The sequence below is a fragment of the Larus michahellis genome, chromosome 29 (assembly GCF_964199755.1).
Source record: "Larus michahellis chromosome 29, bLarMic1.1, whole genome shotgun sequence".
NCBI classification, from domain to species: domain Eukaryota; kingdom Metazoa; phylum Chordata; class Aves; order Charadriiformes; family Laridae; genus Larus; species Larus michahellis.
Window position 1 is genome coordinate 336299 of NC_133924.1, and position 12380 is coordinate 348678.

Below are 12380 nucleotides of genomic sequence, written 5' to 3' on the forward strand. Positions count from 1 at the left end.
AGCCAGGCTCACAGCAGCCGACATCACCTTTTTATTGTGGCTTGTCGCAGTACAGTGAGGCCAAGCAGCGGCGCAGCCTGCCCCATGGCAAGGGGAGCAAGCTGAGGGCTTCATTTCCATGGCGACAGGAGCAGGCCTCAGGCTTCATTGCTATGGCAACAGGAATATGCCTCTGGCTTCGTCACCATGGCAACAGGAGCAGGCCCCAGGCTTCATTGCCATGGCAACAAGAGTAGGCCTCTGGTTTCGTCACCATGGCAACAGGAGCAGGCCTCAGGCTTTGGCCTGCTCTGCCCTCCACCATTTTGTGTCCCCTCGGCCGCTCCCAGCCCTTGGCCAATGGCAGCTGCTCCCCTGGGGCTTCCCCCTGTCCCCCAGCTGCCACCATTCGCACTCCTGCCCGGCCATCCCTCCTCCTCTGTTTGTCCTCTGTCAGCCATTTGTCCTCCCGAGGCCGTTTGGTCTCCCTTGGCCATTCTGGAGCCTTTCTCCTCACCTTCACCCATCCCCTCTGCATCATCACCTATCGCTGTAAATCACCTCCCCCTCCCCACCCCAAACAGAAAATCCCCTCCCCCACTGCCCCACCCACCAAAGCCCCTCCCCCTTGCCCCCACCCCTTAATAAAACAGCTTTACCCCCCCCTTTTCCCCCAGCTAATACTGCCATGGCTTTGCCCCCTCCCGCTGTCCCAGTTGTAACTGGTGCTGGCCCAGTTCCTAACTGGGGCAGCTCGGGTTGACCCAATACTGACAGAGTTGCCCCACCCCCGGCTAAAAAAAGCTCTTAATTAGGCTAAAAAAAACCTCATTAAGGATAATTCCACCCCCCTTCCCTGGCGCCACTAGAAAAGCTACAAAATGGGGAGGGAAGAGCTGGGACACCCCCGGAATCCCCCCTCCAGGGGGGCAGAAGGTTGCTGGGTCCCCATGGTGGAGACAGTGTCCTCATGTTGTGTCCCCCCAGGGAAGTTTTGGTGGCAAGAGTGTCCTTCTCCATGTGTCTGGCCCTGTCCTGCCCCGCCAGGGGGGTCCCGCAGGTCCGGCCCCCCCCTCCCATGGCTAGTGAGGGGAGGCTGTGGGGGTCCCGGAGTGGTGTGTCCCCCTGAGCCGTGGGGCAGAGGCCGGGGTTACCGTCGGCAGGACTCATCTGGGGGAGGGGGAGGAAATGGGGGGTGAGGACCTAGGCATCCGGGACCCCCATTACCCCCCATAACCCCCCCGAAAGTGTCCAAGGACCCTCATTACCCCCCTCAACCCTCCCCCCCAGGGTGTCCAGGGACCCCCTTTTCCCCCCCTCAGGCCCCCTCCAGGGGACCCAGGCATCCAGAATCCCCCATTACCCCCCTCAATTCCCCCCCAGGCATCTGGGACCCCCATTATCCCCCTTAACCCCCCTAAAGTGTCCAGGGGCCCGTCATTACCCCCCTCAGCCCCCCCTCCAAGGGGACCCAGGCATCTAGGCCCCATCGGAGCCTCCCCATGGCACTCACCCACAAGCAGGGCACGGGCTCGCAGCCCCCCCGGCAGCCCCCGCGTTGTGGGGGGCTCGTCTTCCTCCTCCTCCTCCTCAGGGGCCGAGGGGGGGCCAGGGGGGGGCGGCTCTTCGGGGGGGCCCCAGGCAGCCAGCACCGCCCCCTCCGAGGGGTAGCAGAAGGTGCGCTCCAGCTCCCGCTCACTGAACCAGATCTTCAGCTGGGGGGGGACATGGGACATTGTGGAGACATTGTGGGAACTGGGACACCCCGGGGTCATCCTGGGGATGGTGACACCTTGGGGATGGGGACAGCTTGGGGACACCCCAGGGATGGGGACACTGGGGAAAAGGGGTGGCAGGGGGATACCTCAGGGACACACGGGACAGCACGCAGATGGGGAGACTCCTGGGGTCACTCTGGGGAAGGGGACACCCCTGGAGAAAGGGTGGCATGGGGACACCCCATGGGTTCACCCTGGGGAAGGGGACACCCCTGGGGAAAGGGGTTTCACAGGGACACCCTGGGGACACGCCGGGGATGGGAATGCCTTGGGGATGGGGACACCCTGGGGACACCAGGGAAAAGGGGTGGCATGGGGACACCCTAGGGTCATCCTGGGGATAGGACGCCTTGGGAACACCCCAGGGAAGGGGACACCAGGGAAAAGGGGTGGCATGGGGACACTGTGGGGACTGGGACACCTTGGGGATGGGGACACAAGAGATAAGGGGTGGCATGGGGACACCCTGGGGACACTTTGGGGATGGGGACACCCTGGGGAATAGGGTGGCACGGGGACACCCTGGGGACACATTAAGGGACACTTCACGGTCAGCCTGGGAAAAGGAATGCCTTGGGGACACCTTGGGGATGGGGACACCCTGGGGACATGGGACATCCCGGTGACAGGGGTGCAGGAGCGACATGGGGATGGCCCAGGGACATCTTGGTGACAGGGGACACCCTGGGGGCACCTCAAGGACAGGGATGGGGACACCCCAGGAATAGGGGTGGCATGGGCACACCCCAGGGATGGTGACAGCATGGGGACAGGGTCACCCTGGGGTCATCCTGGGGTTGGGGACACCTTGGGGACACTGGAGGGGGGGCACCCTGGGGATGGGGGTGGCATGGGGACACCGTGAGGACACGCTGGGGACCCTGTGGCCCTGCAATGTGCCCAGCCCCAGGGGGAAGCAGGGACGCGTGTGTCCCCCGCCCCCCTCCATGGGGGTTCCCATGGCAATTAATCTCTTCCCAGCTTAATCGTAATTAAGGAGAAGCTATTAATGAGCAGGGGTTGGGGGGGGGTCATGCGGCCCCGCAGGGAGCGGGGGGATGGGAGAGGGGACCCAGGCGTCCGGGCAGCCCCGCCCTGCCGGCAACCACTTCCTCCCCCCCTTCCCCCCTTCGGGTTCCTGTTTTTTGGGGTGCCCCAGAGGATTCTGGGAAATGCTTGGGGTGGGGGTGAACCCCCCCGCCCCCTTTGGTTTAAACCCCCAACCTCTCGTTGCACCCCCATATCAGGGGGAACACAGGCGTCCGGGCCTCCAATTTCCGACACCCCCCCCAGCCCCCCCATCCTCAAAGGGAGGGCACCCAGGCGTCCAGGCGGGGCTGCGGGGGCAGGGAGAGGAAGCGGCAAGGACCCAGGCGTCCGGGTGCCCAACCCCCCCCCAACAACCACCACCTTCAGCTGGGGGAACCCAGGCATCCGGGCACCCCAACCCCCCCCTCTTTCCGCTCTCTGCTGTGTCCCCGAATGGGGATGGGGACAGGGGGGACACAGGGACAAGGGGTGGGGGCTGGGGGGGGGGGACAGGGAGAAGGGGTGGGGACCCCGGGAAGGGACAGGGATGGGGACGTGGGTCAAGGAAGGGAGAGGAAGAAGGGTCCAAGAGGGGACAGGGATGGGGGACAGGGACGTCCAGGAAGGGACAGGGATGGGGACGAGGATGAGGACATTGAAGTTCAGGGTCGAGGAAGGGACAAGGATGAGGATAGGGAATTCCAGGAGGGAACAGGGATGGGGACAGGGAGGTCTAGGAGGGGACACGGAGTAGGGATGGGGACAGGACGGTCCAGCAGGGGACAAGGATTGGGGACAGGGATGGGGTGGTTCCAGCAAGGGACAGGGGATGAGGACAAAGATGGGGACAAGGGACAGGGTGGCAGGATGTTGAGGAACTGGAGGCCACATCAAGGGGACACTATAGGGGGCACAACAGGAACCACGGGGATGGCCTGAGATGACGTGGGGGGACACAAGGGGACATATCAGGGGAGGGGACACAGGGGTCCCTACCTTCTTGCGGTGGGGGTCGTTCTTGGCCAGGCAAGAGCGGGGCAGGGCCAGGTACCCCCCGATGACCTGGATCTCCTCGGCTGTGGGGTAGCGCTTCTTAGGGGGCCCCGGGGGGGCGGCCGAGGGGGTGGGAGGTGCTGGGGGGGCAGCTGGGGACCCCCCCTCAGGACCGTTGGCTGTCACCCCCCGCCGGGGTCGCACCGTGATGGTGTTACCGCTGCGGCGTTGTAGGGCTGGGTGGGCTGGGGGGGGCCCGGGCTCACGGCGGGGTGCCCCTCGCATGGCCGCCACCGGCCCGCTGCCCGGCCCCCCAAGCGGGGCCGCCCCAGGGCTCAGCCCCTCCCCGGAACAGCCCTCGACACGCCCCTGAGAGGGTGTCATGGCCGCCGGGGGTGTGGTGGCTGCCACCAGTGTCGTGGGCGTCATGGTGGCTGCCACCGGTGTCGTGGGCGTCATGGTGGTCATGGGTGTCACGGACACTGGAGTCGCCACCGGTGTCATGGCCGCCGTGGTGGGCCCAGAGACCTCAGTTGAGCCCTTGGCTGTCCCGGTGCCCTCGTGGCCATCTACTGTCCCCTGGCCTCCTGCTGTTCCCTGTCCCCCTGGTGTCCCTCGTCCCTCAACCATCTTCCAGCTCTTGACCATCCCCTTGACTGTCCCCTGGCCCTCAGCTGTCCCCAGGTCCTTGCTTGTCCCCTGGGCCTCAACTGTCCCTGGGCTGATGGCCAACCCATGGCCCTTGACTGTCCTATGGGTCTCAGCCATCTGCTGTCCCTCAGCTGTCCCCTGTCCCTCAACTGTCTCCAGGTCCTTGGTTGTCCCCTGGGCCTCAACTGTCCCTGGGGTGGTGGCCAACCCATGGCCCTTGACTGTTCTACAGCCCTCAACCATCCCTTGTCCCTCAAGCATCCCCAAGCCCTTGGCTGTCCCCCGTCCCTCAACTGCCTCCAGGTCCTTGGTTGTCCCCAGACCTTCAGCTGTCCCTGGGCTGATGGAAAACCCATGACCCTTGACTGTCTTACAGCCCTCGGCCGTCCCTTGTCCCTCGGCTGTCCCCACACCCTTGGCTAATCCCCATCCCTTGACCGTCCCAATGCCCTTGAGTGTCCCCCGTGTCTCAACTGTCCCAAGGTCCTTGGTTGTCCCCTGTCCCTCCACCACCCCCGGGACTATGGTCAACCTATGGCCCTCAGCTGTCGTGCAGCCCTCAGCCGTCCCCTGTCCCTCCACTGTCCCCACGCCTTTGACTGACCCCCATGTCTTGACCACCCCTAGGTCCTTGGCTGTCCCCAGACCCTCAGCTGTCCCTGGGCTGATGGCCAGCCCATGGCCCTTGACCGTCCTATGGGTCTCAGCCACCTGCTGTCCCTCAACTGTCCCTTGTCCCTCAACTGTCCCTGCACACTTGACCGCTCCCCGTGTCCCAACTGTCCCCACACCTTTGCTTGTCCCCAGACCCTCAACTGTCTCTGGACTGGTGGCCAGTCCATGCCCCTTGACTATCCTATGGGTCTCAGCCCCCTGCTGTCCCTCAACTGTCCCCAAACCCTTGCTTGTCCCCAGACCCTCAACTGTCCCCACACCAGTGGCCAACCCGTAGCCCTTGACCATCCTATGGGTCTCAGTCCCCTGCTGTCCCTCAGCTGTCCCCATGCCCTTGACCACCCCCCGTGCCTCAACTGTCCCCAAACCCTTACTTGTCCCCAGACTCTCAACTGTCCCCGGACTGGTGGCCAACCCACACCCCTTGACCATCCCATGGGTCTCAACCCCCTGCTGCCCCTCTGCCCCCCCTGACCCCTTGCCCCCCTCGTCCCTCGAGGTAGGACAGCGGTCGGGGGATGTCCCGGGGGGGCTCTCGGGAAGCCCCTCAGTGCTGAGCGAGCGGGCAGGGGGCCGTGGGGCGAAGCGGCTGAGCAGGCGACTGACTCGTCCCTGGGGGGGTTCGCTCTCCCCGCAGCGTTCCAGCCCCTCGGCGCTACGGCTCAACCCTGGCGCCAACGCCAGGGACCCCCCCTCAGGGACCCCCCCACCAGCAGTGGTGACCCCGGCTTTGGCTCGCCGCCGTTCCAGTAGCTCCCGTTTCCAAGGGGGTAACTGGGCCGCCCGGTCCCGCTGCTCCCGCTCACGCCGTCGAGCCGCCTCCTCCTCCCGCCGGCGCCGTTCCAGCAGCTGCAGCTTCCAACCCGGCACTGCCATGGCCTGCCGGTGGGACGGGGCGATGCGGGGATTGGGATGGGGGAAATGGGAAGAGGGAGGGGGGCAATGGTGGAGCTCCCGGAGGTGTGGGAGACATCAAGGTTGGGGATTGAGGGAGCGAGGATAGGGCTGGTGGAGGAACCAGGGGTGGGGATTGAGGGACCAAGGACAGGGCTGGTGGTGGCACAAGGGATGGGGATGGGGCTGGTGGAAGAACAAAGGATGGGGCTGGGGACGGTGGAAGAACCAAGGATAGGGCTAGAAGAACCACCAAGGATGGGGCTGGTGGAGGAACCAGGGATGGGGATTGAGGGACCAAGGATGGGGCTAGTGGAGGAACCGAGGATGAGGATGGTGAAGGAACCAGGGATGGGTCTGGGGCTGGTGGAGGAACCAAGGATGGGGCTGGAAGAGCCACCAAGGTTGGGTATGGGGATGGTGGGGGGACGAGGGAAAAGGGATGGGGATGGGGTGTTAGGAGGACACTGGAGCCACCAGGGATGGGGATGGTAGAAGAACCAGGGATGGGCATGATGGAGCTACCAGGGATGGGGACTGGGATGGCGGAGGCACCAGGGAGGGTGATGGTGTTAGGAGGACGTTAGAGCCACCAGGGACAGGGGTGGTGTTAGAAGGATGCTGGAGCCACCAGGGAGAGGGACAGGGACCACCGGGGATGGGGATGGCGGAGCCATCAGGGACAGGGATGAGGGACAGTGAAGACACAAAGGATGGGGACATGGGAGCCACCAGTGATGGGGACAAGGGATGCCAGAACCACCTGGGACGGGAACAGGGGGATGGTGGTGCCACTGAGGATGGGGACAGGGATGTTGGAGGCACTGGGACAGGGGCCACCAGAGCCACCAGGGATGGGGACAGGGAGGTTGGAGCCACTGGGATGGGGGCCACCAGGGCTGGGGGCCACCAGTGTCACCAGGGATGGGGACCAAGGATGTTGGTGGTCCCTGGGATGGGGCTCACTAGTGCCACTAAGGATGGGGACAGGGGCCACCAGGGCCACCAGGATGGGATCCACCAGGGATGGGGACAGGGATGTTCATAGCCACCAGGATGGAGGCCACCAGGGCCGGGGGACACCAGGAATGGGAACAAGGGCCACCAGTGCCAGGCCCAGACCGGGGGCTGCTGGTGGGACACGGGGAGGGGACGCTTGGGGACATTGGGCAAGACCTTGTCACCCGGTCACGCTTCTGGCCCCTGACAACCCTGCACGCGGCCGAGGGTCGGGGGGACCCAGGCGTCCGGGGAGCGCGGGAAAGTGTCCCCAGCGGGCGAACCCAGGCGTCCGGGGGGACGGGACGAACACCCCCATGCTCGGGGGTTGTGGGGGGTGAAGGGAGGGACTCAGGCGTCCGGGACCCCCCCCCCACTCTCACACACACCCCCCAACCCGAGGGTGGGGTGTGGCCAGGGGACCGAGGGGACCCCGGCGTCCGGGCGGGAGCGCTCCCTTTGTCGGGGAAGGGCGGAGGTGGAAAGCGGGGGCGGGGGGGGGAAGGAAAAGGGGGGGAAAATCCCAGCCCCCCCCACCCCCCCCCGGAGGGACCCGGGCGTCCGGGTGGGGTGGGGGGAGGGGTCCCAGCGTACTCACCCCGGGATGGAGAAGGGACCCAGGCGTCCGGGAGGGACCCAGGCGTCCGAGACGGGGGGGGGAGATGAAAAGCGGCTTTTACCGCGGGGGGGGGAGGGATGGGGGGGTGGTGGGGGAAGGGAGGGATGACTCGAAGGAACCCAGGCGCCCGGGCGGGGTTCCCCCCCCCCCCCGACTTCTGTTATCCGCCCGCTGGGGGCTCGGAGGGACCCAGGCGTCCGAGGGGAAGGGGGGGGGGGGGAAGAGAAAGGGGGGGGCGGGGTTAGCTCCGAAAAAATCTGCCCGGAATGCAGGCGTCCGGGGGCGGGGGGGACCCAGGAATCCCGCGGAGGGGGACACCCAGGCGTCCGGGAGAGGGGACCCAGGCGTCCGGGGGAGGACCCAGGGGTCCGGGGGGGACCCCGGGACCCCCCCACTGAAAGGAGGGGGGGCGTCTTTGTGTGCGGGGGGGGTGGGGTGGGTGGGTGGTCTAGTCGAGGGGCGGGGCTTATTTGGGGGCGGGGCCAAGGGGGTGTTATTGTAGGGTCGCACAAGCGGCGCCACCGCGTGGCCGTGTGGGGGGGTGGGGTGTCGGAGCTGCCGGGACACTTGGGTCCCCCCAGATCCTCCCCCCACCCCCCGGGGGGATCCCCAGATCCCAGGGATCCGCCCCCAGGACACCCCCCCCGGTTTTGGGGGTCCCCCTCGATCCCCCCTCCCTGGGGGACCCCCTTGATCCCCAGGATTGGCCCCTGGATCCCCCTCCTTGATCCCAGGATCCCCCCCCCCAGCAAGGCCCCTTGGGGTCCTCCTCAATCCCTCCTCTCCCTGCGACCCCCCCAGATCCCCCCCAGATCCCCTCAAATCCCCAGGAATCCCCCCGGGATCCCCCCTGATCCCCAGGATTTCCCCCCCCCAAGATTTCACCTGTTGGTGCCCCCCCTAATTCCCAGGATTCCTCCCAGGATCCCCTGTCCTTGGGACCCCCTGAATCTCCCCCGATCCCCAGGATTCCCCCCCAGGATCCCCCTTCCTGGGACTCTCTGGATGCCCCCTGATACCCAGGATTCCTCTGCAGGATCCCCCCACACTTCCCAGATCCTCCCAGTTCCCAGCATTCTCCCCTGGGATTCCCCCTCCTGGGACCCCCGGGATCTCCCCAGATGCCCAGGATTCTCTGCTGGGATCCTCCCTCTCCAGGACCCTCCAGATCCCCCCAGATCCCCAGGATTCACCCCAGGGTCCCCACTTCACAGATCCCCCCAGATCCCCAGGACTCTCCCCCAGGACCCCCCCCCAGGACACCCAGGACCTCCCAGATCCCCAGGAATCCCCCCCTGCATCCCCTCCCTCCCCAGGACCACCCGGATCCCCCCCAGATCCTCGGGATCCACTGGGCCAGTTTGGCCCTGGGGCTGGAGCCCGCGGTCCCCACCCGTCCCTAATCACCGCCTTCCGGGGGGGGGACCCAGGCGTCCCGGGGCCCCACCCCAGCCCACAGGGGACCGGGGCGTCGGGGGGCCCCGCCCTGACCTTTTTGACCTTGAAGCCCAAAGGGGACCCGGGCGTCCAGGTGCACCCACCCCGCCCTGAGTCCGGGTGACGCCCTGGCCCTGATCCCGGCGGGAAGGGGACCCAGGCGGCCGGGCGCCCCCCACCCAAGGACCCAGGTATGCAGATGCCCCCCCACCCCCAGAGGGGACCCAGGCGTCCGGGCGGCCCGGCCAAGCGGGTCAATCCCGGTGACTCAGAGCTTTACGCGGGCGGGGCCCGTCCCCGTCCCCCTCCCTGATGTCCCCTCCCCGGGCGGTGGCACCCCGGCGTGCCCCACCCCACCTGGGCCCTATTTAAGGCCCTTCCCCACTGTCTCCGATGTCCCCGATGTCCCCGATGTCCCCAGCCATGGCTGGTCCCCGGCTGCCATCGGTCCTCGGGCTCCTGCTGCTGTGCCTGTGCCTCCCAGGTGGGACTGGGGTACACTGGGAGGGACTGGGATGGGGACTGGGATATACTGGGAGGAAATGGGATGGAGACTGCGTTCCCTTTCCCGCCCAGGGGACTGGGATACGCTGGGAGGGACTGGGATGGAGACTGGGTTCCCCTTCCCACCCAGGGGACTGGGATGGACTGGGATGGGGACTGCAAGGACCGTGAGGGAACTGGAGGGGACTGGAGTGACTGTGAGGAACTGGGAAGGAGACTGGGATTGACTGGGAATAGGCTGGGATGGAGGCTGGAAGGATTGGAAAGGACTGGGGAAACTGGGAGGAAGACTGAGAGGGAGGCTGCAGGGAGCTGGGACGGAGACTGGGATGGACTGTGGACGACTGGGATGGACTGGGATGGATTGGGAGGGACTGGGATAGGAAGTGGGAGGGGCTGGGAAGGACTGGGGTGGAGACTGAATGGACTGGGATGGGAACTGGGAGGGACAAGGATGGATGGGATAGAGATGGGGGGTTACTGGGATGGGCTGGGATGGACTGGGAGCTGGGGGAACTGCTGACCCCCCCGCTTTGGCCCAGACGCCTCCGGCCGCTGCGACTCAAGCTCCCGGTTGGTCCCGCTGACAGCGGGGGTGGATCCCTGCAAGGATCCCGCTGGATTCCTCAGCCCCCAAGTGGGTGGGGACGCAGCTGGATCCTACGGAGGCGGATCGGAATCCTATGGAAGTGGATCAGGATCCTATGGGGGCGGATCGGTATCCTACGGAGGCGGAACGGGATCCTATGGCGGATCGGGATCCTATGGGGGGGGATCAGGAACCTACAGCGGCTCCGGGGTATCCCAGGGAAGTGGAAACTCTCCAGGATCCTTTGTGTCACCAGGATCTTCCGGGGGCAAGCCAGGATCCTATGGGATCAGACCAGTATCCTATGGGGATGGCTCAGGATCCTTTGTGTCGCCGAATTCTGGTGGGCCATTGGGATCCTACGGACTTGGGTCATACGGGGGAGGATTTGGATTGGGGAGACCCAGCTCACATGGGGGAAGCGGATCCTATGGAGGATCCAGTTCAGGATCCTATGGAAGTGGATCTGGATCGGGAAGACCTGGATCCCAGGGGGGAAGCATTTCTGGATCGGGAAGACCTGGATCTCACGGAGGCAGTGGCTCTGGATCGGGCAGACCTGGATCCCAGGGGGGAAGCATTTCTGGATCGGGAAGACCTGGATCTCACGGAGGCAGTGGCTCTGGATCGGGCAGACCTGGATCCCAGGGGGGAAGCGGATCTGGATTGGGCAGACCCGGTTCATCTCAAGGAGGATCCAATTCAGGATCCTCCATGACTGGATCGGGATCAGGGAGACCTGGATCCCAAGGAGGAAGCGGATCTGTATCCTATGGAGGCAGGCCAGGATCCTATAGTGGATCCACATCCTATGGAGGATCCGGTTCTTATGGAGGATCTGGATCCTATGGAGGTGTGCCAGGATCCTACAGTGGATCATACGGAGGATCCAGTTCAGGATTGGGCACAGCCGGTTCCCAGGGGGGCAGCGGATCTGGATTGGGCAGACCTGGATCCCATGGAGGCAGTGGATCCCAGGGGGGCAGCGGGTCCGGATCCTATGGGGGATCGGGCTCCTACGGGGACAGCTCGGGATCCTATGGGCTCCCTGAGGTCTATGGGGATGATTCGGGATCTTATGGGGGATCGGGATCCTATGGGGGCGGATCAGGATCCTATGGGGGATCAGGATCCTATGGAGATGGATCGGGATCCTATGGGGGAGGATCGGGATCTTATGGTGGATCGGGATCCTATGGGGGTGGATCAGGATCTTACGGGGGATCAGGATCCTATGGGGGTACCCGACGCCCTGGGTACAAGAATCCAGGGATCCCCTTCATACCAGGGCTGCGGGATCCAGCCCGGATTGGGGGCTACATCCCCATGCGCCAGCACCCCTCTGCAGGATCCACTCAGGGATCCGGCTCTGGATCTGGTGTGGGATCCAGTTCTGGTTTGGGATCCGGTTCTGCTGCAGGATCCGGTTCAGGATCTGGTGCGGGATCCAGCTCGGGATCCGAGACCTACAGCTCCACGGCGGGATCAAGCAGTGGATCCGGGATGGGTCAATCCCAGTCCAGCTGCGGGGGCTGTGACAAATAGGGGCGCCTGGACACCTGGGTCCCTTGTGGGGGGTGGGGGTCAATCCCTGGGGGGAGGGAGCCCAGACACCTGGGTCCCCCCGGCTCCTGTGTCCCAATAAAGTGGTTGGATGGTGGCACCGACTTCGTCCCTGTCCCCACATGTGTCCCCAAGCCCACACGTGGCCCCATGTGTGGCCCCACATGTCCCGACGCTGTCTGAGCTGGTGGGACCGGTCTGTGCCCACGCTTGGAGACAGGGACATCGGGGATGGGATGGGGACACCCACGGGGATGGGGACACTGGGGACATGGGGGACAGGGACATCCATGGGATGGGGACATCAGGGATGGGATGAGATAGGGACACTGGGGATGGGGACATCCATGGGACAGGGACATCATGGAAGGGATGGGGACACGGGGGACACTGGGGATGGGGACAACAGGGATGGGATGGGGACACTACAGTGGCAGGGACACTGGGAACATGGTCCCCGGCTGGACTAAAGCGGTCTGAGAGCGGACACCGCTCAACGCCCCAGTTAGGGCTGGGAGCGGGATAATTAAGGGGGTGCTGCCGCCCGGCGGCCGAAGGCCGGTCCTGCAGGCGGGGAGCTGCGCATGCGCCGTGCCCCTGCCCCGCCCCTCCCTGGCCACGCCTCCTGCCCATCTCGGCCACGCCCCCGCCCCTCCCTGGCCACGCCTCC

The 12380-nt window shown here is 65.5% G+C and overlaps 2 protein-coding genes across 2 annotated transcripts; one reads left to right on the forward strand and one right to left on the reverse strand.

The window, feature by feature from the left end:
• Positions 1-18: 18 nt before the first annotated feature.
• PPP1R18 (protein phosphatase 1 regulatory subunit 18) lies at positions 19-8029 on the reverse strand. Its single transcript, XM_074567606.1, has 4 exons — positions 7597-8029; positions 3783-5984; positions 1493-1694; positions 19-1149 (listed from the first exon to the last, which is right to left on the reverse strand). The coding sequence occupies exons 2-4, from the start codon at positions 5979-5981 to the stop codon at positions 1130-1132; spliced, it is 2421 nt and encodes an 806-aa protein (XP_074423707.1). The 5' UTR covers positions 5982-5984; positions 7597-8029; the 3' UTR covers positions 19-1129.
• A 1149-nt stretch (positions 8030-9178) lies between these two features.
• Positions 9179-11809, forward strand: LOC141735138 (uncharacterized). Its single transcript, XM_074567676.1, has 3 exons — positions 9179-9245; positions 9428-9538; positions 10101-11809. Exons 2-3 carry the CDS (start codon positions 9448-9450, stop codon positions 11690-11692), a joined length of 1683 nt encoding a protein of 560 aa, XP_074423777.1. The 5' UTR covers positions 9179-9245; positions 9428-9447; the 3' UTR covers positions 11693-11809.
• The last annotated feature ends 571 nt before the right edge of the window (positions 11810-12380 follow it).